At 27.1% G+C, this 27884-nt stretch overlaps 1 protein-coding gene across 1 annotated transcript in view; it reads right to left on the bottom strand.

Moving 5' to 3' along the window:
* LOC123298541 (transcription factor collier-like) overlaps positions 1-18419 on the bottom strand; it is a 100961-nt gene extending 82542 nt beyond the window's left edge. Inside the window, exon 1 of the mRNA XM_044880572.1 lies at positions 18015-18419. Within this exon, the coding sequence (XP_044736507.1) occupies positions 18015-18178 (164 nt within the window). The 5' untranslated portion in view covers positions 18179-18419. The remainder of the gene's footprint in view (positions 1-18014) is intronic.
* Between the last annotated feature and the right edge of the window lie 9465 nt (positions 18420-27884).

Consider the following 27884-nt stretch of genomic DNA (forward strand, 5'->3'; position numbering starts at 1 on the left):
AAATACAGAGCAACCGGGTAACAAGAATTAGTACTAAGTAGTGAGTACACAAACCGCCACAAATATGTCCCCTAAGATGAGCTTTTATAGAACTACCCTGTATGTAAATACATAGTAGCATATATTAAGAGTTTTAATGTAAGTAAATTGTTTACTTTTATAATAATATTATATGAATGGTAAACTTATACATTTAATAAATTTAACTTTATTTAATTATTATATTATACACACACTATTTAGAGAATTTTATGTGTTTTTATAAGAAAAAAAAAAAACTTGTTTTGGTATCCATTATTGTATATATTCATATATTTTATTTTTATATTATTTTTATTGGTTAAGTTAGTAGATGGAATGGGTCTTTTTTTTTAAGTTCACATTAAATATTATTATTATGGCCTAATGTAAATATTTATCTATTTTATTAGAATTTTTACATAAAATATCTATTTAAATATTACTTAGGCGTTAATTACTTAACGCCGTATGACTGACATCAAACCAAAATAGTTGAAAAAACTTGTTTTAATTTAATTTCGCAAAATTAATGTAGGTATTAATGTCAAACTTAAAAATTTTAAGAACACCTGGTAATCTAAAAGACCGTCATATATTAATGTTTTAATAACTGTGCTTTGATTTCCAAGAGTGCTTGTAGACAGAGTTTCGCAGATCGTGTTTTCTTTTTTGTATTAAGTTCTTTTGTCTGCCATGTATATTAAAAGCAAATAATATACTTAACATAAAATGTAAAAAAAATGCTTGCAACTTTTAAAAATTTATTATTTAAATAACAAAAGTCAAATAAATGCCAAGATTAATGTAGCGAGTTGATTAAATTGATTTTTTGTGATTATAAAATGTACTATGATCAAAATCTTGTAAAAAAAATAAAGTGCCAAAACGTGTTAACTTATAATTTTGATAGTTTCTAATATTGTGACATCTAAAAAAAATTAGCATTATTAATTGAACACATTCAATTAATATTGCTAATTAATAGCATTATTTATCTAGCTAAAAAATAACTGTTCATTAATGTAAAACCATACTAACTTTAAATGAAAATTATAATAATCTAAAGACAGTGCCCGGCAAACTTAACGTATTTTAATGAACCATCTTAGTTTGAGTTTAGTTCCAAATTTGACTTAATTAAATATACGCTCAGAATATTATAAATAACAAAGTACAAAGTGGAGTACTGATTTAACATATCGCCTGCTGGTTGATGGACTATTATACCAATTTGTCTTTAAAAATTTGTCTATTTAACTAGATATGAACCAACCGGATTTCAAACTTTCATAAAAAGTATTTTTTTAATACTCCAAAATTGTATTAACCAACAACTGTTAGGAAATTTTATTTTTTGTCAACTTTCGAATTAATATGACATAAAAATACGCACATAGTGAAAAATGTGTTTATTTAAGCTGTAACGTACTGGAACGATGCGTGTTGAAGGTCCACTTCAACACGCCGTAAACTTTCTAAATTAAATTTTTTTCATAAATTGTCATAAGTGAAAATAATTATATTCACTGGTAATACAAATTTTATAAACTTGCCTTATTAAAATGGTTCTGAACTGAAAAAATACTTAATTTAAAAACATAGGTGATGGGCTGTCTTAGCAATCTAGTTGTCCTTACCCAAGGAGCTCCGTTACGTTAAACAAAACTGTGTGAAATTATCATATGAGTGTGTTTTGGTTTTTTTTATCTATCATTCTAATTTATAACGAAAAGGAATATAAAGAAAAATTAATTTAATCAATTAAATTCCAATTTTATCAGTAATGTTGATCCACTTCATGACTATTATTAACAAAACTCGATTCTTTTGCTGTTTTCCAAAAGTTTCCTTCATCAAGAAGGTGTATTTCATTCATTGAATATGATTTTTCCCTACACAATTTTCATTTTCAGGCGTGGATTAAAATAGACAACCATATTTTTTTTGAAAAGATAGTTCTATTAAATTGACAAATACAATAAATATAAAAATACAAAGTGATTGAAAACGTGTTTTTTGAGTAGGTATGTTTTTTAGTTGGCTACTTTCAAAATATTGTCAAATAGAATTATGATATGGTCCGTCAAATTTTATCAATATAAAATATTCATTGTACATGCTTATTAATTAATACACAAAATGTTATATAAAATATCTGGTTATTATAAACTTATTTTTTACCAAAATATTCAGGTTATTACCAGAATTGTATTTTATAATTAAAATACATATACATTTTTATACCATGTATATATGAAATATATATAGTATATTAAGTTTAGTCCCAAGTTTGTAACACTTAAAAATATTGATGCTACGAAAAAAATTTTGGTATAGGTGTTCATCAAATCATTTAATTAGTTCATTTTCGGATGTCCGTCCGTCCGTCTACCAACACGATAACTCAAAAACGAAAAAAGATATAAAGCTGAAATTTTCGTAAATGTTCGTAAATAAGCAGCATAGGTCAATTGGGTCTTGGGCCCATAGGACCCATCTTGTAAACCATTAGAGATAACACAAAAGTTTAAATGTAAAAAATTTTATAGTATGTGTTAATATGAGATTATCAGTTATGCATGTGTAACATGTATAGGTATATGTGTAATGTGATAGAATAATCAACACTGGCTATTAATGGTGTTTCAACAATTAACTCATTCAATTGTTTCTTTTACTTGTTTTATTTAGTGGTTTATTTTTACTTATCTAAATGTATCTATCCTATACATGTATATAAAGATAGTTGTTTACTGTTTTAGACAATTATGTACACTTCAAAAAATACCAGAATCGTAACTAATGTTTTTCAAAACAAGACCATAAAATTAATAATTTTTTGTTTTAAAATTCAAAACTTCTGTTGCATGTGTACTGAAAATAAATATGAATGGGCGTCAAATGATTGCTAGGAAACGATATAAACTTTAATTCTTATTATCTATTCAAAGTTAATAAGTACCTGGTTAAGAAAGAGTGGTGTTATAACCTTAGCGTACCTATTAGTCTATGTTCCCTTAGTCTGTGTTTATGTGCGTCTGTCTGTGGCATCGTAGCTACTGAATGAATCAAGCGATTTTGATTTTGTTTTGAAATGTAATTTTATTGAGAGTGTTGTTAGTTATGTTTTAAGAACGAGTTTCAGGAGATGTTTCCGATAAAAACTAAAAAAGATATCACATCTTCAAACGACTAAGCAGATTTTCCTGAAACATAGATAGAACATTCTCGAAGAACTTACCTTTATCACAAACAAAAATCAAAATCGGTTCATTCGTTTAGTAGCTACAATTCCACAAACGAATCGATCAGACTAGATTGAAATACGGGGATTTATTTAAATTTTTTATTTAGTATTATTATCATTTCACTTCATAATCTATGTACTCGGGTTTTTACATTGTAGTACTTCTAGAAAATCAACATACTTTTTAAAAAATCAACACACTTTTTTATATAGTTTTGGAGAAAATGGACACCGAAGTTTTTTCGTAAGTTGTGCCCTAACGGGTAAACAGTGATTTTTACGAAAGAATGCTTCAATTAAAAGTTGTTAATTTTATTACTAACGGCTTCGAGATGGCATATCTTGATCAATTTTGTAGTTATAAAGTCGAAAAATATAGGAAAATGTGCACAAATTGAAATATTTAAATTATTACATAGTTTTTTTTTTGTAATTTGTAAAAAACTGATTAAAACCCAAAAAAGGGGCTAGGTACGGCCCTAAGAGATCGATTTTTTTGTACAAAGTGTTTACACATTATTAAACAACTGTGGAAAATTTCAATGATGCATTCATTTTTTCTTTATCACCATGATTATTTAATTTTATTACACTATTTTTAGATTAACTAAAGAGAATTGAAAAAAATACACTCGAACCAGGACTCGAACCCGGACTTCATGTTCTTCATTCATGTTCTTGACATGAATCCAAGAAGTCCGGGTTCGAGTCCTGGTTCGAGTGTATTTTTTTCAATTCTCTTTAATTAAGATTACTAGACAAAATATTTGTCAATATTTAGTTTACGAATGTGTAACATATTATATATCAAAATTAGTCGAATAGACCATGATGTAAATATCGTGTGCATGATTAAATGTAAACAACAACAATAAGTAATATTTTTAGATTTTTCATAACAAACACGAAATGTCACTCTGCTAGTAAACATTTATTAAAAAAGGCGCTGTACTGTGGACTAAAATGACTTTAATGAATTGGAGCGGTAATGTATATAGATTTAAAATAAAAAAAGATAATATTTTGGTGTGTAAATGAAGTGGTTTGGTTAGAGTATCATATTATTTGACCGTATCAATTTGTTTAAAATAAATTTTTAAAAAGGTATCTCGGTTGCGGATGATATCTGATGCTACATTGACTACTGTTCGTATAATATAAATCAGTATACCTAATATGTTAAATTCTTAATTTGTAATAACAAACATTAATTACATGTCATTTATAAGGCATTTTATTGTAAATACATGTTGACAGGAATTATTTATTACTGTTATAAAAAAGGCGTAAAATAGTTTGATCATATAGTTTTTTATTAAATTTGAAAAGATAAACAAATTTTTTGGTGACACTTAGAAATATCAAAATAATCTTTACTTAATAGATTTCAAAGGTAACTAGCTATAGGATACAATTTCTTATTTTCAATGAATTAATTTGTCATTTTTATATTAAAAAAAAAAAACACAATTTTGTCTTTTTGATGTGTTAAATGATTAAAAATTCACTTCGGTTTATGTAAAAAGTTGCGACATAATATTGTTCTTTTAGTCTTGGTGTAGAACATTTAGTGTAAGTAGAAAAGTAAAGTATAATAAGGCTATCTTTTGCTACTTACATTTAGTGTATTAAGTTTTACACTAGAATATAAAAATTAAGAATAACAGTGTTTTTTTTTTATAATTTTTTAAATATTCATGGTATGAATAATTAAAATTTAATAATTAACCTATGTATACAAAACTCTCATAATTTAATCATATTTTTCAAATTTTATATCTAACACTATCTATGAACAGTTATCAGAAGTTACCAAAGAACAGAATCACTTAGTTAATGGTTAATTGTGCAGCTTTAATTGTAATGGCATTGGTGTCCCTTTTTCGGTTGAAAAAAGTTGTAGTTTCCTAGATGTTATATCTGTTGTTATATCATTGTCATCATGTTGCTGACGATGATGACGATAGAAGTTTTCTCTAAAGAAATAAAACTCTCAATACACGTGCAGAAGAACAAGCTCGGGTTTTTCACGTACTAATCTGACATCTAATAAATGAGCAGGTTCTTGGGCTTTAATAAACTAAGCTATTGGAAACATTTTTTCCTTCAATACAATTAGTAAAAATTTGCAAAGACAAAAAATTATTTGAAAATTTGGATTAATTATGGTATTTTTTATAGAAAGGTAGAAAAGGTAAACAATCATAGTCTTCGCTTTAAGAGTTGATATCCCAGATTGGCATAGAAAATCCCAGGCCTGGATGATCTAAACTAAAAATTAACTTCAGTAACAGTTGTTAAATTTGTAAATATAAGTACAAAATTTTCTCGTTTATGGTACGCTCCAATTTTATGTGAGATAGTGTTAGAAAAAAATTGGAATTTATATTACATTCTATTAAAAAAACTATAGTACTGTATTGAAATTTTCGGGACAGCATGAATTCACGGTTTAATAATCTATAAATTAAAAAGACTAAATTGCATCTTATGAATTCATGTTAAAGATACTGACAAGTTTATTGACGAAAAGTGTATTAAAAATTGTGAGCAGTCTAATTAAATTAATGTAATTTAAATTTTTGTTTGTAACATTGTAACATATCCCACCCATAGATGGTGTTGTTAAAGCTCGAAAGCTAAAGTTGCTAGTAGTTAAACATACAGTGCCGCAGTTTAGTATTTAAATTGGTGTTAGTTTATATACTTTGATAAATGAGGCAATTAGTATGTAACACACAGTGAAACACCTGTATATAATACGTTGGTGCCTCCACTATAGTATAATCGAGGTTACTACCTTCAATATTTATAGTCATTCGCAAATCAGATAATGGCGGTGTTTATGTCAGTTTTTAGCTCGTTTGTTTCCTGTGGTCAATTTCACTAGGATATACATGTATTTATATATCCATGCATGTTATTTATAAATATATGTTCTATATGCAAGCCCAACGAAATATGCGTACAAATTGACACACCAAAGTTTCAACAAATTCTATTCATAAAATGCCAGCAGATGAAGAGAAATTTAGAATTATCACCAAAGTTTTGTTTTCGGTATCGAATAATAAATATGGAACTTAATAACACAGCAATTTTGAAATGAATACATATTTTACTCTATAATTCATAATATAGTTCTATAATTAATAGTTTTAGGAAGTACTTGAAAATTTGGATAAAGGCATTTAAAAGAATGTAAAATAATATGTCAAAGTTTCTCTCTTGTAGACCCTTTGGAGAATTGAAAAATTCAAAATAAACACTTATAAAAAAAAATGGTTTTCTTCCAACAACTTGAAAGCTATACATTTACTGAACAAATAAATAATAATAAATAAATGTGAAATACTTATATTTGTACCTGACAAAATTCTACCCATTTTCATTGATTCGAGTTTTTAGTATCAAAATTGACTGTTAGACGTTACTTGTTTCATCTTTTTATATAAACTGCTAGGTCTGAAACCCCTAATTTTAATAATTTTTCGCGAATACACTTTTTTGCTGTGGAGTGTACAGTTTTCAAATTATCAACGAAATTTTTTTTTCAGTTCTCTATGTTTTTATAATAATTATACATGGGAAAATGTCTATTTTCATAACATAATAAACTAAAACTCATTAAATACAATTTTATTATCATTCTTTCATCGTGCTTGTTATTCAATAAAACTTAATTCATAACAAAAGGACGATGTTCCCACCGGGTGTCGACCCATGACACCTCTCATTCTATTTGTTTACAAACGACGTCGAGTACTGCAGTGATAGAACTTAAATAGATAATACTCCAACCAAAAAGTACTGGTAATTGGATATTAGCGTATTTTATTTTAGATTTGTTACACGCTTATTGCAGCTTTATAGGATTCTACATATATAATTATACGATTTTTTCTCTCTATGAGTGATAGAAAAAACATTGTTTACCTTAAACATTACTTATTACATATCTACTTTAAAAACAATACTTTTGGCCATGCTTATTTTATTTCTCTTTTTGTGGACATGGGCATTTCTCTTTTTGTGGAAGGACATCCTGTACATAAGCATATACTTTCTCTATTTAGTATATTTTCGTCTATTTGTATTGAAGTTTTGTTGGTCTCCAATTGACTACTAAATAAAAATGTATAACAATTTTTGATCTTCAAATTCATGTCCAAGTAGTTCATCAAACTTCATTATAGGTATAAAGTTTTTGGTGGATATTTTTTTAGATTTTCATTAGAAATTAATAGTTTTGCAAATATTAAAATTTTTGTATGTATAGTACAACCTCGCGTTCATGTTCGCTCAGACTGGCTTTACAATTCATGGATTTTCTGTAACGTGGAGTCGAGTCCAACGGCCGCCTTGCGAGCACAGCGTGTCATTCAACTAACGCTCAATTTTTAAATTGTTCGCTTGTTACAAAAATAAAAAATCGGTTAGAACTGTATAAGGACTTTAACGGGAAGATTATGGCCAATTTAATCGTTCTAGTAAGCGAACATCTCGCATTATTGTGGAGAAGTTCGAAGAGACTGTAAGAGTTGGATATAGGGCAAATGGAGAGTATCATCGTAGTTTGAGTTCAATCAAAAATTAGCGAATGGATTTCTATTTATAGATTTTTTTTTAACAGACCTGCAATGTTAAACGTAAATAAACTGCCATCGAAGGTCCAGTGGTGGTCATTTCACTGATATCATTTTTGATATTGAACGAAGTATAATTAATATTCGATTAAAAATACGAGTAACTATAAGATAAATTACTTTTTTCTTTCTTTAAATTAAATGATTTCTATATAAATCAATATAATTAATTGTAAGATAATTATAAAATTACAAAATCCAATGATAGAAGCATTAAAAGAAGTACCAGAAACTCGTTTTGGTTTAATTTTAAAACTCTTTTAAAAGAATGAAGATGTTTTAAATAAATTTATATTTTTAAATCATTATAATAAAAATATCAATGTAATTATTTTAATCTTAAAAATGATAACATTATCAAAGTTATCTTAATTGAGCTCATAATATATCGAAACAAGATTCATAATTAGAGAGGTACCGAATACGCAAAATAGGTATACAATTTTGAAATATTTAAAGAATTGATTTGATGGAATCAAATAACACTAATCACATTTTTCTATTCGCTCCGTGCGTGAGTTTCGTTTCCATGGTAACGATACACTACTTTAATTATAGAATTGTATGGATGCATATATAATTGTATGGATTGCATTTAAGACTTACATTGAAAATTTAATTTTTTTGTCTCACAAATTTAAATAAATAATTATGATAATTTACATTTGAAAAATAATATTTGTACAATTTGATTTCTTATTTTCACAATTTTTAATGCATTAAGTTTAATTAATTCGTGTTTTACAATAATTTTAATTTGACATTTCTATAACATTAACATGTAAAGAACTGCAAATTAGTAATAACAGCCCCCTTTAACGCCAAAATTTTTCACTGGAAGCGCTGGCATCGATTTTATTGTCCCTACCATGACTACGCACACAACGAATATGATCAAATTTTATTATACTCAAGGAATATAATAATTGAACTGAATCAGAAAATTGCTGATTTGACCCCGTCAGAAAAAACAACGTGGCTATATCAATTGTTTACACATTATGGTTCCGTCTATATACATGAGTATCTACTGCAAAGTATTAGGTAGATACCTACTAGTAGATATATTGACTATCGTATATAACATAAAGCCTTGTGTAGTATAGTATTGAGTGACCATTATTGTGGATAGCATAAAACAAAATGCGACTAATCGGCAATTTATTTAAAACATATATAATAATATAACAACAATTGTAGTTGTTAGAGTATGCATGGCCATTACAAAAAGTGGGATTGGGAAGTTTTGTGAAAATTGGTGATGTATTCGCATATATTATTATTATATTACACCAATATACTACATACACTTTCATTCTGTTTTAATTGTACCATTCTATTATACTTTTTAATAGGCTTTTTGTATCTATGTTACGGAATCTTTGAACGAGATTTTCAGCCACTTCAAAACGTCAAATTGAATTTAAACATTGCACATATATCAAAGATCGTTGATAGTAAAGAAATTTAATAAATTTGTCCGATTATCCTGTAGTATTTGTCCTATCACGATCTTCAGTATTAACGATTTTATAATAATTCATTTAATTTTGGTGGAAGCGCATAGAACATTATATATATAATATTAATAAATAATAGTTGAAGAAACTAAAAATCACGCTTTTGTAGCTAGCTAAAGTAAAATGTAGGAAACAAATAATATTTGTAAAACAAAAAAAAATCACGCCTTTGCAACTAGCTGAGCTAAAAAGTAGAAAATAATTTCTAATAAATTCAAAATAGAGTAAGTAATAAATAATTTTATCCTTAAAAAGACTGGGGTGCTTTTTTACATATAATAACTTTACTTTACCAATATCACTGAAGTATTTACAATAATTGAAATCTAGCACCCCACGCTTTTTTACGATTAAATGATTTTAACCCCCGAAATAGGAACTGGGGGTGTTATTAGATTGACCGCTATGTGTGTGTGTCTATTTGTCAGTGGCATCATAGCACTTAAACGGATGAACCGATTTTGATCATTTTTTGTTTCGTTTGAAAGGAAATTTAATAGAGAGCGTTCTTAGCTATGTTTCAAACGCGAGTTTAGTGATTCGTACCCAGAAAAACTAAAAAATTGTCCATGATCCTCAAAATCGGATCAGTTTGGAGAAGGCTCAAAGAAAAAAGGGAATTTAATGGAGTGTGTTGTTAGATATGTTTCAAGTGGGAGTTTAGGATACCGTACCCACAAAATTTATCGGGACTTTTTTTAAACTTAGTGTTTTTTTATTATAAATAATATAATATTGACATGTGTGCATAAGTATTGGTTCAAATTTTTTGAAAAATGGATTACCACATCATTATATAAACTCCAACCAACCCACCCCCCCCGTCCCATTCCGTTATCCACATCACATATATTATTTGTTATATTGGTTAAATGTATTTTGAATATGTAATAATAATGTATTACTTGATAAAATTATCATTATTTTAAATAATAGGATACCACCATCATACCTCTGCTATAGTAGAGACTAACCGTACGCCAGCCGAGATGGTCTAAATATAGTATGGTATGTAATGATCATCATCTGCCCAATATTCTCTTATTTCCGAAAGCTATATCTAAGGTCTTAAATCTTTTAACAGAAATTCCTTTTTACGCTGCATCCATAAGGTACAGAATTGTCCTGGAAAATGTTTGCCTGGTCAAAAGTTTTAATTGTTTAAAACTAGTTGATACTGACGGAGCTTTAAGCCGGTGATACTAAGGGATATAGATGCTATTTTTTTAACTTAACAAATGCTCGAAACTTGAACAATTTAAATGGAAAAGGTAACATTTTTGTTTCGAAGCACCTTTTTAAACAGAAATTGAATGCACAGCTTCTTCCAGAGTGGTTTATTCATTTATAGAAAATTTTTGCTATTGAAATAAATTCGGTTTTCAAAAAAAATGTCTATCATAGATGTTGATATTTTGTAAACAAAAACTTTCTAAAGTAAATTCAATACCCGCGTAAGATTTACGCTGTCAAGTATGTAACAAGTCAACAAGTTAAAAAAATCCATTCCAAATTGATTTTTTAGGTAATTTTACAATTGAAAATGGTTTTTCTAAGCTATAAATTCCAACTATAGTGACGTCAGCACTTCCCTTTCGTAACGCCATCGCACGTAGAAATGATAAAATGACATGAATAGTGATTAATGGTTTGTTTCTTAGCTGGCTTTCACTATATTATAACGCAAATTTCCATAGAAACCGATAGGCTCACAGTGGTTAATATATTCCTTCAACGGGGGTTAATATGTCCCTTTTTTTAATCAAAAATATAACTTTTTTTTAATAATTAATACAAAAATGAAATTATTAATTTAAAAAAAAATTACTTAATGGACTTCAGATTCTTTCATTTATATATGAATTTGTGGCAAACAAATGAAACTTTTCTATTATTATAGAAAAAAAACCGAATCTTACAGCTAACTAAAAAACAATTGAACGAATAAGATGGACCTGTGAAACTAATCAAAGACTGAGAACAACGTTAATTTTTCAACCGGTTTTTCCTTGTACCCGTTATACCTAGTTAGTTTTTGATACAATATATTATATTTTACTAATAATAATATTAATAAATTATTAATGTTTGGTTATATACAGTTTGTCATTTATATTGTTGTTATATGGTTAATTGGTAGCAAAACATGATGTGTTCTGGCTGCCAATGCCATGTGAAGGGTAGGTAATGTAGATACCTATATGTATGGACCACTATCATCCAAAACCTATTTAATATTATATTGTTTGCTTATAATTTATTTGTTAATGTTATTACTTTTTTATTATTATTATTATTAAATATGAAATTTATTTTGTGTGTTATAGTGGGTAGTTTATCGTGAATTTATGTAATTTTATAATTAGTTAAAGTTCATTCATCACGTTCAATTATAATAAGGGCTTATTTGAATTACTACGATTTAATCAAATTAATTCAATATATTTAAATCTACTATGAAATTCCAATGAAAACAAGGTCAAATTTAGAAGAGTTATAGAACAAAATGATATCCTGATCCGTACAATTGAAATTTTCCTAAAATGGAGTATAAGCGAGAATGTTGCATGTTCAAAGTATAACCTAATATTTTGAAATTTGTTGATCAATTTTTAATGAAATTTTTTAGAAAGATCTATAACGAAGGCCACCTACATCATGATGCTTCTGTTTTTATGTATTATAAAGATTATTTATACAATTAAATTTATTATTTAGGAGTCGGCGGCTATGCTACCTGGATTCAAACCCGCAATGTCCCAGTCAGTAGTCAAAGGGATAAAGGCGATAGCACCTTTACTCGCTCGGCCACTGAGCCGATATCAATATTTAATAAATTTTCACCTGAGTAATTAAACAACAAGTTATGTTTATTCCAACATTGCCAATAAATTCATTTTCGGAAATGTTTTACTATAAAATTTTTTTCGCATTTCAGTTTCTTGTAAATGAATGTTAGATTATAGTTGTGTCCTTGTTATTCTTACGTGGGTAGCGTTATTGAATAATTTTGACAGTCAAAACTATTAATTGCTTTAGTCATAATGAAAAAGTATGAGCTTTTTTCAAAAATACTATCTTATTTCAAACTAAACAAGACGTTAAAAATTTTGTTTGAAATTTTCATATTTTAGTTAAAAATTTTTTAAAAAGCATTTACTCATATGTGTACATATTTTACCCACACATTCATAATAATGTTTCTGTTTATACATAAAAATTTCTTTCTACCTAGTTTACCAACTAAGATTTCTGATACTTTCGTATAATATTCTCACAGATGGCGAAACTATAGCTCTTCCTAGACCATCTTCCTTCACAATACATCTTAAGGTAAACATGCGTATAAGATTGTTTTAATGTAAGTAGTACTAAAATAAACATTTTTAAGTCGTAGTTTTATATTCGTTAACAATGACAAGTGGTTTATTTTGACATTTTTAAAAATAAATCAACCTGGTGGCCTTGAAATAGCCTACCTTTTTAAAATTTAAGTTAGGAGTTTCAAAAAATCATAAAATGATTGTAGTAATTTACAATAACAAATATTTTGATCGTATTTCTACATGTTTGATTTCTTGTTTTTATCACCTCAATATGAATTTCGTGACATATTATTTTATGACATCATTCATATAATTTATGAAGGTTATGAATAAATTTTTGTTCGAATTTCTGTGTGTTAAAAATAAATTAGTTTTTCCATTTAGTAAATCATTGAAATTATTTTTTTTGTATTTTGTAAAAAACTGATTAAAACCCCTTAACTTTCCCCTAAAAAAGTGGTTAAGCACCCCCACCTGAGTGGCCGATTTTTTTAAATGAAGTTTTTACAACCTAATAAACAACTGTGGAAATTTTCCAAACTAAAACACTTTTTTCTTACCACGATTGTTTATTTAATTTTCTTGCGCTGAATACTTTTTTTAAGTGTATATTTCGATATACTTATACAACGTCCCAATTTCTTTAACAACGAGATGAAATAGATTTTATGAAATCTAAAAATGTTGAAATAAATGTGTATACTCTGTGCCATAAAAAATCATGGATTTACGTATATATCTGTATATATCCGTTATTTATGGCACAGAGTGTACATACTTATTAGATATGTTTTTTTATTTATTTTAGAACCAAAAAAAAGTTGTTCGGAAGTGTGCTGTTTAGAAGTGTGCTGTTTAGAATGATCGGAGGTGTGTTTTGTGACGACTAAAATTAAAATTTGAATAAATTAGAGGAATGTCGGGAACAGTCGAGACACGGGCATAGAGAAACAACAGTAATATAGGCATCTATCCCCAGGAAATTTCAGATTGATGTCCATAAATTTGTTACCAAGTATTTCAATGCAGCTACCGTTTTCCTTTGATGAGTGTATTGTTTAGTTATTTAGAATGTTCGCATTTTGTTGATATATGTTTCATATCAAATGTTCTTATAAGGCAAAGTAAAACAAAACATGTATAGACAGTGTTGATTACACTGTCACATTGCACATACATACATGTCACACATACATAAATGATATTACCATAAAATACATACTATACAATTTGCGCCCTCGCGGGTAAATAGTGATATTTACGAAAAAAAGTTTCAAACAAAAGTTGTTTATTTTTTTATAAGGAACATTTTTTACATTTAAACTTTTGTTTTATCTCTAACGGTTTACAAGATGGGTCCTACGGACCCAAGACCCAATTAACTCATGTTACTCATTTACGAACTCGACCTCACTTTTAAAGTTCTGAGTACTTTTGACGCTATAAAAATTTCAGCTTGATATCTCTTTTCGTTTTTGAGTTATCGTGTTGACAGACAGACAGGCGGACAGACAAACGGAAATGGACTAATTAGGGGATTTTATGATAACCTATATCAAAATTTTGTTTGTAGCATCAATATTTTTAAGTTTACAAACTTGGTACTAAACTTAATATACTATTACATATATACATGGTATAAAAGGTAAACTTCTTAGTTGAAAGAGGAAAGATATTGAGTGTTACAAACAATTTTTAATATCAACACCTTACATAGAAACTAAAAAAATGGAGTTTTTTCTGAAGGTCGCTCGTATCATAAAGCATAATTTAATTTTTACTGTGGATTATAAAAAGTAAAAATTTGTTTTACTCTTAATTGTAATTTTGTGCTCACAATATTACTCATTGATCTGGCATTCGTATTGTATCACTATAAGACGATCCTTATTTCATTGTGCAAAAAAAATTTCATATCGAAGAAGTTCCAATAACATTAGCTTGAAAACATATTTCTCAAATTGATATATTCTTTAAAAAAAATATTTATTTTTAATGTTTTACACATTGAATATTTTGTTTTTAAAACCTCAATAACATTTTTTTTGTTTCACTCTGCCTCAGTTTCCCCTACAGGTATTCTTATCTTAGCTATTCAAAACTTTTGCAAAAATTGTGAATATTTTAAAATTTAAACATGTAAATAAATTAATGTAAGTAAAGTTTAAATAATATATGCATGCGGTGTAGATGTTGAAGAGACATTAAATTACCATAAATTTTGAAAATTATTGACCATAACCACATTAAATTCTCAATCTGTCCATTAACAAAATGTTGTTTTAGATTTTTTTATAAAAAAAAAATTAGCGAATAAAATTTAAATATACATTTTTAAATCAACAACATTAATAATTATTATTATATTTTGACTTGATTTGTTTAATATCAAGCTTTGGTTTGCTCGGAAACCAGTGGCTGATAAAATTTTTTTGTGGCAAATAAAATCTTGAAAACAAATATATTTTTCATCTGTTCTCCGAATAAACCGTACAGAAGGATGGAATTTATCAACAAAAAATTTTAGTAACAAGTGTACCGTATATGTAGGTGTATTATTTGAATCAGAAAATAATTCAATTCTAATTTTTTCAGAATTTAATCAGCTTTTCGATACTCTAACACTGATTTTATAACGTTTTACTTAGAAATCGAGTTTGGAAATTGATATTCTGTTCAACTTATAAAGTTTCTTCAATATTGTTTTTGTTCGTGCTTTCGCCTTTGGACACCCTGTAGGCTGAGCGAAGATCAATGATAATCTATCTTTTCCAACATAAGCAGGGTTTTTAAGGGACATTTTGGGTCGGAAACAAAAAAACCATCTTTTTTCAAAATTTCGACACCCACGTTTACTTCAGAATTTTTTTTGTGATATGTGATACCACACCATTCCGCTAATAATTCACGGACTATCAGCTTATTGGAGAGGGTCAGTACCCATCACAAGTATTAATGAAATTTTTTTTTGGAACCGCGGAAATTAAACCCGCTACCCTAAGCTTACTTGTACGGAATTGGTTTTAATAAACTGAGCCAGCCGGGTTGGCTATAGATATCATACTTTTAACTTAAGCTTTTTAAAAACCACTATAAAATAGGTGTTTGAATTTCAATACCAGCAGAACCAAAACGAATCTTTGTGATATATAATTTTTTCTTCTCATTGAATACATCGAATAGTTGGCTATATTTTCATAATTTTCTCATTATTTTACTTTAATGAACTATATCTATCCCTATATATTATAAATGTGAAAGTAAGGTTGTTTGTTTATTTGTTTGTTACGCTTTCATGCAAAAACTGCTTAATGCTTTTGAAAAAAAAACTTGTCAATATAGCTCATACGTCAGAATAACACATGAGCTATAATTTATCAACAAAGCGGGCGGTCCACAGCTAGCAATATAATAAATACCGGTGCGAGAATTATTTATAAATTACCATTTAAACCATTAACGTCACCATTTTCAAAATGAATATATTTTGTTATTATCTTGAATTTTTAATCACGAGGTTTTAGTATGCTTTGATTATTCGCAGAAATTCAAATAAAATAATAGTTTTTTATTGTCATTTTGTTCATAATTATGAAACCAGATATTCAATTATGGAAATTACGTCAGGGTATTACATCCAATTTAAAATCAAATTAAAATTAATTATTAAATTATTATAATTAAATTTTTTTTAACATTAACATAACATACTTCCAAACGATTTTTAACATAATTCCTGACGTTATCTTGTAATTCAAAAAGAAATATTTGCAGAATATTAAAATAATTCGTTAAAAATATCTCTGCGATAAAAATATTTTATGTTAAAAATGTTTGGAAATAAATCCATTTAATTAAAACCCATTAAAAAATCAACTGTTTTTGCGATTATTATAATTTTATAATGTAAAAAAAAATTGATTATTAAATATTTTTCTTACATTAAATATTTTTCTTAAGTATGAGATGTAAGAGAAGTATTAGTAAATAAAAACATAAATTTTACTTAATCAAAACCAATTTTAAGTTACTTGAAAGTTGACCTTTTTTAAATTTTGTGAAAAGTAACCCTCTCTCCTGAGAGGATGTATATAAACATTGAATTCCATTGTTTCAGATAAGATCTTCATATTTTCAATAGTGACACATTTTGAAATATGTTTGTTGGGATATCGGAAAATGAAGAAGTAAGATAGAATATATCGAATTTTATATTAACGCTAAGCGCAATAGTAATACTGCATTATTGTTTCTTTAAGGAAATGTTATAAAAATTCATTAGGGAATTTATTGATTAATTTTAAAGTTCATGATTATTAATTAAATTTAAATTTTCCTGCATTTTTTATTTTCAAAATACTTGTTTACTTAGAAGCTAAATATATTTTTATTCGGTTAAGTAGGAACTGTTTTGTATCCAAAAAAAAAATTTTTCAAGTTTTCTCTCGTAAACAAAACGTCAGAACAGGATTTTGTTTTGATATTTTATATATTTGATACTAAACAATAACAATAATATTTTCATGTTAAGATTCGTCTTATGTTGTTTACTCGATATTTATTCTAACATTTCAAAAATTCAAATTAATATAAAATGTGCTATTCATAGTAATGGCCAATGTCTTCTTAATCGAATTTAATATTTTTTTTTTATTTGTATTTTTATTGATATTCTTCATCGTTCAAGTTAATTAAATATGTTTCGAATTTTCAAAACACATAATAGTGCAAAAATTAATTTTTTTACGATTAAGTAATTAAATTATTTCATTAATTTATCAATTTTTTATATTCTTATAATCGAACAAATAGATTACATATTAAATTTTAGGGAAAAAATAAATAATTAAAATTTCGACAATTCAGCTTGCCGACGGAAATGAGAAAATATAACTTATAAATTTTCTTTTTGGAAATTTATTTACAAAAGAATTATTTTAAACGAAATTAATTAAGGAATAATAATTTTTTTAGAATATTTTCTGAAAATCAATAATTTTTATTTATGAAATTATTTTTAGAAGACAATTTTTTATAGTTTTTAAATAAACAAATATTTGACGAATATGTAGTTACAATATGAACTAATTTTAAGAGAAAGTTTAGATTATCTAAGATTTTTTTAATTTTTTTCAAACAGTAGTATCTACTTAGATTACGTTGTCTTATCTTGTAATTTGAAGCAACCATAAATTAATTTTTATTAAAACTGCACCTTATCTCGATAGAATACAAGTGTATAAAGGTAACTAACCTGCTTTGATCAACAACAGCGGGTTGCATCCATGACCGTGCTGCAGCAAGTTGTGATCCACTGAGTGGTTCCTCCTTTAAACTGGTAACTGGACCGCGTGGTTGATGATGATGATGCAATCCAGCAGCCGTTGCAGCATCTTGATGATGATGTAAGCCAAACATTAAACTACCTGGTGTGACACCGGTTCCCACACGTGTGGGTCCGGTGCCAACTCCAGGCGGTGGATACAGTTTACGACCCCAAGCTGCTGTCACAGGATCTAAATCTACGGGACCTCCGGGCAGCGACAACGCCGGCCACGGAGATGCCGTCGTATAGCCGCGCTCCACCGGGTTCAGCTCGTCGGACCGCGTCTTGAATTTGTTAAATACGCTTATAGAAAATCAAACAGTCCGTAGACTGTTATTGTGGGTTGTTGTAAATTACTTTTTAATTATTTTTAATGTTTTTATTACTTTTTTATTTTTTAACACTTTGAACACAAAAATTTTTTTTTCAAGTTTATTGTTCGAACACTAATTTTTTTATTAATTAAATTAATTTATTGGTAATTTTCACTTGCACTAATAAAAAAGTTAAGAATACTGTGAAAACACAAAATTTTCATAAATAGTTCTCATATGGTTAAGTTTTTAAAATTTATTGTTCATGTCACGAGACACAGTTTTATTGGAACAATTTAATAACTTGTAAATGTAAATAATTTGTAAAACGCCGACAAACAATCTGCCTGTGACGAAGTAATATTCACGACTGGTATATCGATAACCATCGAATGCAGGACTTGACGCGAACCTCATGAGAACACTAGTTGTAAAATGTTTAGACGCCTCCTGAGTACACAGTTTGCCACTCCTCTGTGCGACGCTTGACGACGTCCTGAAGGTTTGTTATTCCCAAACTAACACCCTTATGTTTATGCTAACCAATCAACGTTCTATATTATATTCTCGTGCATCCAATAAGATGTATGCGTCGGTTATCTAGTATACACCCTGTAGTATTAGTACATTTATAGTGGGGATGCTTTTATACGAATTTATACTTTAGTTGTGATCTCTTGGTACATGTAGTTTTCAGTCAGTATCAGTACTGTGGATGCTGTACAGCTGCAGCGTCTGTTGTAAAATCAATTTTTGTAAACGTATATCCTGTTTATTTAATACGTATTACAAATAATTTGTTTTTATAAAAACTTGTTCAGTTTTTTGTACTTACGACTAAGTAAAAATGTAAACCGTATGTTATTTTAGATAATTCATAACCCGAATAATTTTAACATGAATAATATTTAGATAAAATAATCTAAAATTAAAAATTATGTCTTTTTTACACCTGTTTGCACCAAAACTTGATACAATCAAAATATATTACGTATTTAGGTACAGCCAAAATTAATATAAACTTATTATTTCGAATAATTAAAATTTACACGTTATGCGCTTAGTAATTTCTACAAAATTAAAAAATTTTGTCCATGAAATTATCTTTGATTAGAAGAAGTATAAGTAATGTATTAAAACATTATTAGAATTTTGGAAAAATTCTTAGAATAGTTATATCCATAAAAATCGCAGCTATTATTTAATTTCATATGTATAAATACAAGTTTTTTGATTTTTATGAAAAACGTAATTGTTTAAATAGAGATTTTAGCTGAACTGGTTTAATCAAAATAGTTCGTAAAAATGTTATATAATATTTTACCTTTTTCAATTTGTTCAATAGAAAGCTAAGATTTTGTAAAAATGTAGGACGCTTTTATAAGAACCGAAAAAAAGTTCATGAATACACTTAACAAGTTACATATTACGACTTTCAAACAGAATGTTTCGAACTTTGGGTTTAATTAACGTTAACTCATTTCACAAAAAAAGAGTTCAGTTGGATATCTAGATAGGTACCCATCTAACAATTTAAGTTTTACTACTTTGACAAAAGAAAATTTCGTAAAAATAATGATATTTATGTAAAAAAATTATAAAATTTCTTGCAACGCTTAAATTTCAAGATTTTCACGGAAGAAAGTTCTCGTAGAAACTGATGATATTTGTAAATAAACTATTAATATTACTGTAAATATAACAAAAAAGTTATTATCTAAAGTAAAATTTTAAATTTCGTTAGTATTAAAAGTAAAGTTGTAAGTTTAATGATATAAGCAAAAGAAAGTAACGAATTTCATAAAAAGGTATTAATTTAAGTACTAATAATCGTTTGAATAGCAAAAGAAAGTTCGAACTTAACGTTCTTTTAATAAAATCTGTAATAAATACTAAAACATATAATAGCGTTTTTAATTTCAAAATTTTAAAAATAGATAACGGTATAAGCTTTACGATTTAAACAAAATAGCTGCAAATTTCCTAAAAATAATAAAACTTTTATAAAAACGAAATATTTTCATGTTATGTGTAAAGTTTTATGATGTCATTTCAAAAGTATGAAATGTCGAATATCGAGAAAATTAATGATATTTTAATAAAAGCTGTATAGAGAAAGGTTTAAAGCGTTTCTAATTCAACATTTCAATATACTAGTGCCTGCTTGGTTAAGTAAGAACATTGATATTTGTGCAAAAACCTTCAAGGTACGTTTTACGTTTAACGATTTTATCAAAAGAATGTTACGAATTATGAAAAAACAAAAGTATAAGTTTTGTTTTTGCCATTGAAAAACAAAAGTATTTTTTCGATTTAAATTTATTATATTTTTATAAAAGCCGCGATTATCCAAGTAGCGTTTCAGGTTTTACAATTTTAACAAAAGAAAATTACAAATTTAATAAAAATTAATGATAGATATTTGAATATAAAACTGTACTTATTTTAGTAACGATTAAAGTTTTTGGATATAAACTAAAGCTACAAATTTGGTAAAAAGTAATAATATTTATTTATTAAGGAGAAATAATAATTAAAAATACCTAATAGCATGAATACCTATGGTATGATCAGCCTAGGAGAATAGAATTTAGAAGTTTGTAGAGATTCTACAAGTTTACTTATCATTTATGATATATGTATATATATATATATATATATATATATATATATATATATATATATATATATATATATATATATATATATATATATATATATATATGTATATATATATATATATATATATATATATATATATATATATATATATTATGTCTAAATTTACTTTTCAGTTTTCATCGCAATGGATGTTTTTTTTACTATAAGTATGGTTTAATCACAAATCGCATAAAACAAATCATAGACAACCCCAGAGTCTTCAGATTGCATTTTTATAATTGAAATATTTTTAACATTTTTTAACATTTGGTCAAAATTTAATATTCAACATAATTAATCGGTTAAATAGGCCTGATTTAGGAAATTTGCCGACGCTGAGAGATTTCATATTTTGTTTTCAATCATTTCAATCAATCGTTTTGAGTTTATCTTCAGTTAAATTCGTTGCCAATCTCCTTGAGATTTTCGAATAGTAGATCCAGATTATATCAAAAATAATATCCTAATATTTCGTAAACATTGCAACGCCAAAATTCGAGAAATATTTCAAAAAAAGTAAAATAGATTTTTGTTTTTCATAAGCTATTTAGTTTAATAATAAATATGGTGGAAGCGCAAATAAGGGCAAAATTTAAAGCAATACCGAATTGTAAATATTCTAAGGCAGAAATAATACGCCACGCGACCACTTGAAGCTTAAATTATAAATATTGTAGTTTAGTGTAATTTGATACTTAAGTAAGAAGAGGATAATATATTGTTTTAACATTCAATTAATGGATTTTTATTATAATTTTAAATAAATAAACAAGTTTTATTTTATTTTCAGTAGGCTTTTAAATTCTCCAAAAATCTTCGGAGGGTCTTAAAGGTTACAAATAATCGCTACTGATATTTTTAAAATAAATCAATACAACTGTTTGAAAGTTAGATATTTGAATTATATCAAATTTATTCAGTATTATAATAGTTAAAAATATTAAAAAATTTTAATACATGCGGACACATAAACAGGCATGTCAAATCTTTTCGATAGATCAAAGAGGTAGATTTTATGAATCCACTTTTTCTTGAAAAAGACCTTTGTTGGAATAAAAAGCGAAATAAAATTTCAATAAATAATTCAAATAATAAAAAACAATTTTATTATTTTTATATGACTATAAGTTTTTTTATTTTATTTCAAAATTTTTCGAACTTTCGTTCATTCTTAAAAGATGAAATTAATTTATTCACCATGGGAACTGATTCTAGCGCTGTTTGGTGGTAGAAAATAGAAGCTGTCTATGATAAGTCAAATTTCAACAGAAATAAGAAATAAATCACATGGCATAGTTTAAATAATTTATTTTTTTTATTTCCGGGACATTTAAATTGGTATTTGTGTGAAGACATTTTAAGCGATTCTTATGTTAGTGATAAAATTTTGTTTTTTTTTCACTCAAAAAATGTCGAGCAAAGCTAAGGTACTTATAATGTGATTCAAAGTAAAATGTATTTCGAGTAGGTACTAAACTTTACCCAATAACATAAAAATTTTGTACAGTTTGTAAATGGAATATAAATTTCTATATATTTTTGTGAATTGTAAGACAGTGAATGTTTTGAGGCTTATTTCACGCTAAATGAATTCTGTAAAAGCAATCTGTTTATAATAATGAAGTCTTTATAATACACACGCTGTTTATATAGATATGCTATGCTATGTATTGTTACATAGTAGATGAGGCTACGTTATGCGTGAAGAGTTTTCTTCAAACTTGTATACCATTAAAAAACAACATATTTATTTGTGAATTAAAAACATTGATGAAATAATTATACTGTTGGAAAATGACATATTCTAAGAAAATAAATTAAAACAATTAAAAAACCGAACTGCGTTTGATAAACACAGAAAGGAAAAAAACAAGTTAATTTAAAGTAAGTACAATGCAATTATTATATAATGTCATAATAAATATCCTAATCAAACTAAACGTAATGTGCTCACATATTGGGTTGACTGCTAAATCAGAAGTATGTCTTTTTTATACTAATACTAAAATTATTGCATACAGTAAAAACTAAAAGTAGCAATAAAATTGAATTATTTTAAGAATTAAACAAGTATTTGACTTCTAAAATTAATACTTTTCCTAAAAATATCTTGTAAACAATAAAAATAACGCTACATTTATAATCCTTGGGTGTCGCAAGACGCCTCTCGATATTTTTTTACCCAGTCAGGTTTTTTGATTTTTAAATTTTTGTTATTATTTTATACTTTTTGGTTAGGATTTTCAAATACAATTCAATGATACTTACACCTAACATAGTTTGTAGAATTTGTCTTCGATTTTCAAGCTAGAGACCAAACACATTGAACGATATTAAAGATTTTTAAGTCAATCGATTTATCTATTTAACACCTAATCAATGACATTCGACGGGTTTTGAAAAACCTTCGATAAAAGTTATATTGCATCTCATAAGCATCAAAATCTAAAATTTTCTTTTATGATTTTTGGAGTAAAATAATAACTTTTTATCAGAAAGTTTTTCAAAATAATAGCTTTAAAAGAACAAAGAAATAAGAAATAAAAATATTATTTTAAATAACAGAACAAGTCATGAAAACCAGCAGCTATTTAAAGAAAGATTTGCCTAAAGAATGAATATATTCAAAACATGTGTAAATACTTAAAAATATTAGAAATATTCAAACAAAAATAGATAAAAATGAATATACATTACATGTAGAATATAATTCCTAAGTGACTAATTATTGGTTATATGACACGAAACATTTATTTCACATTTAGCAATCAGAATCTAAAAACAAAGTAAAATTGGAAAGAAAAGTTTGACTTTATTCAAAAACTCGATTGTTTTATAAAATAGAATCTGTTACACGTATATTTAATACGCGTTATAAGTGTAAGTATATATCAAGTTCTTACGACAGGCTGGTACAAAAGAAGCTAGGCAAGAATATTTATTTGTATTTTTTATATTCAAATACTGAGTATTATAAGTTTAGTCCTGAGCTGTGTTCATCCTATATCATCCTAATGAATCACGCTTTTATGAATTAGCTGTCATAAGTTCTACTTAATCCGCTATGACTGTAATACTACAAGTTCTAAAATTATTATTAGGCAAACATGTATTTAAAATAGTAATTATATGTCTAGAGTATTAGGAGAGCATCTGTAAACATGTTTGCCCAATAAACTGATTGTTTAAATTTATTTGAATTTATGATATTTTTCGTTCAAATTATATGTCTAGCGTGTTTTTTCTTAAGCGGTACATTTTTAGACGGTGAATATATTTTTCGTCAAACCTAGACATAATAAGCTTAAAAATGAGGGTGAATCATGGAATTTGGTAAAGGAATAAGGAAGATAAGGGTAGGACAGAAAAAAACTTGCTAGAGTAATAATGGATTCTATCTACATTATATTTCGCTTTTTATATAACTGATCAATATAGATAGTAGCAAAGATTGTTCCCTAAGTTCCTTTCCTAATATCAAGTTTTGTATTATATAAAAACGTATTTCATGCCATCGTCAGCATGAATTAGCTAATCGTTATTACTCTTATCACACTAGCATGTATAACTTATCCCGCCATACCTAATAACTAGAGCACCCGCTATTATCATAGATATTTTCCATAAGCACCTTAAAATAACGGATCCCACCTGTCATATATAACTCTGTGTAATTTATATAGCTCCTAACCAAATTTGATATGTCTCTTGGCATGAATCCATGAGGCCCTGGTTCGAGTCCTGGTACGAGTGAATTTTTTGGATTCGCTTTAATTAAGATCCCTCCTGATTAGGAGGATAAAACAGGTCAGTCTACTTTACACCTTTTAAATTAAGCAAACTATTTATTTAGTTTACTATTATAGTTATAAACTGGAAGTAGGCGTTACTAATCTATAATCGAGTCTTCCAACGAAATGTTTAAGAGGGTAACGTCCTTCACATCAAGTATTGCAGCATTTTTTATAGATTTTTGTTTCAAGAATTCGTATGGTATTTTACCTAATGATTTTGACAGGTCCTTTTTATAATGCATCATAAGATTTATCAATATATTTTTATAAAAATACCAATATGAAGAATTTTTATTCAATTTATAATAATTTAACCACAATAAGCTTCATTGGAATAACAATAAACCTTCGATATTCGTGTAAACAATAATAACAACATACCTTCGACATTCAATAAAAATCTCCTTATTGCTGATAAAACATTTAAAACGAATTGTGATGAAGAAATTTAAATAAAATTCAATTGTATTACAAACAAAAATTGTATACTTTCTTCTTTTAATCAGATTAAAATAATTAATACTATTCTTCTGGCGGTAAATTTTGATTTTTATTACATTTGGTGCTTTGATAAAATTGGTCAATTGTTGATAAAACTCCATATTGCTACAAACGGTATAAAATTCCAAGCATGTGTGATCAAAACAAGGTACAGTAAAAATGTGGTTTTGTGTCTCTACAAAACTCCTTATACACCAAACATAGCATCTCAAAAATCGTGACCAGTGTTGGTTACCCTTTCTTAAATAAGAAATTTTATTTAACTACTCTTTCTTTTTATTTCTTCCCCGGGAGAAATCCACCAACCCAGGTTTGGTACTAATATTCCGCACAAAGGTGAATGTTAGCTTAATTATAACATCAAAATTGAAAAGTTTTATCCAAAGTTAGTGGGTTTCGAAAAAATTTTTATTCAGATCGGTTATTATTTGGGTGTGTTATGAAAAAAATTGAGTTTTTGAACTTTTTGACGTCATCAAGATCCTAAAAATTGACTTTTGCTCTTTAACATCCAAATTATAGGCAATTTTAATAAACCAAGTATGGAATTATACTTTTTGGGTCATACTTTTCAAATTTTCTTAAAAATTACAATTTTTTTCTTGTTCTCCTAACTATACCCGTTGAAAAACTGGACGGGTTAATTTTATTTTTAATTGAGGTATTACAACAATACAGACCAACCAATATTGGTAAAGGTTTTTCTAAGTGGAACCATTTACCTCTAAATGGGCTTACAGTCATAGAATGAAATTTTTTTTACCGGAAAAATATAAAATTGTAAGCCATAGATTTAATACACTTTTGAAAATAACTTCCTCTTGCCCATTTCTATTTTCACACGCTGTATAATGAGATTCTTCTTCCTATAAACCCATAAAAAAGTTTTTTAATACCCTTACGAATATATGTAAAATAGATAGATTACATAATCAGAATTTAAATGTTTTGTAAATAAATGACGCGGGTGTAATAATTACACCAGAAACTTAATTTCATGACAATATCCTTTATTTTATATACATTTATGTATTATGTAACGTAAGTATTACATAAAGAATTAAAAATTATTTCAAACTCAAAAAGTAATTGGTTTTATTTGTTCGTGCGTCATTCATTGCATTGTTTATTAGGAATCTGATACTTTTTATTACATTTACTCATGTTCCTTTTGACTGATCCTTCTGCTCATTATGTGATGCTGTAATTTTCGATTCAATGTTATTTCTGTAAAACTTCGAGTCTATTGCATTTTCACAGTTTAGTTGGCGTGTAACAAACAGAAAAACTATAAGAATAGGATAAAATTGGAATTTTTTGGTTAATTTAGTTTTTTTGGTTTATTAAAAACTAGTATTTTCCAGAAAAAAGTAGTAATTATAGAGCTGTAATAATTTTCATTTACCTTTGGTTCGAAATACAACGATTTTTATTAGGGATGATATTTCTAGTTATTCTTAAGAGGACAATTCGCTTTTCTTATGCAGCCGCTGCGTGAATAAATTTTTGTATTTTTGTCTTCAGAACCAAAAAACGGGTGCCATAAGTTTGACTGCTATGTGTATGCGTAGGTGTTTGCATGCTGTCGGTGACATCGTAGCGCTCAAAAGAATGAACCGATTTTGATTTTTTTGTTTCTTTTGATATGTAGTTTAATGGACAGTGTTCTTAGCTATGTTTTAAGTTTTTGTTTAACGTTCCGTACCCAAAACTACTAAAAATTAGGCGATGATCTTCAAAATATTTTCAAGTTGGAGAAGGCCCTATGGAAAAAGGTAATTTAATGGAGAATGTTTACCACTATATGTTTGTGTATCTGTTTGTCTGTTTGTCTTTGCATCGTAGCGTCTAAACGAATGCACCGATTTGGTTTTTTTTGTTTCGTTTGAAAGGTAATCTAAGGGCAATATTCTTAGGCATGTTTCAAGTGCGAGTTTAGGATTCCGGGCCGGAAAAAATTGTCGGGGATTTTTTTTAAATTTGTTAATTTCACTTGTTACTAAAACACTTGTTTCCCAAAATAGAACGTCAGCCCATAATAATGATATATTTCAAAGATTATTTTAGTATTGAAAAATAGGAGATTGGTGATGATAATTGAGGTTTTAACCGTGTCTTGACTGTCCAATTTATGGTAATCGAAATTTTTGTGTTTTTTTGCTTTTTTCTTTTGTCGCCCATATACGTGAAATGAAACTTATAACATCACAAGACATAAAAGACATATAATTTTAAATATTGTAAAGGTCAATAATATAGAAAATCACGAAAATCGAAAAAACTCATTATGAATTTCTTTCTTTTATCAATCCTTAAAAAGGCAGACGAAAAGAAACATGACAAATTCACTTCAGCATGGGCACACATAAAATATGAAAAAAACTATGATCAATTAAAAATAAATGCTAATTAAAGTACAATAAACCCGGTAATTGTAAAATGATAAAATGATTTATGCAATACACGCCCAAAATGAATAGGATGCAGTTTTGAATATTAAACTTTTAAAAAACCTTTTTCTTAATTTA

This window comes from Chrysoperla carnea, chromosome 4 (genome assembly GCF_905475395.1).
Source record: "Chrysoperla carnea chromosome 4, inChrCarn1.1, whole genome shotgun sequence".
Taxonomy (NCBI): domain Eukaryota; kingdom Metazoa; phylum Arthropoda; class Insecta; order Neuroptera; family Chrysopidae; genus Chrysoperla; species Chrysoperla carnea.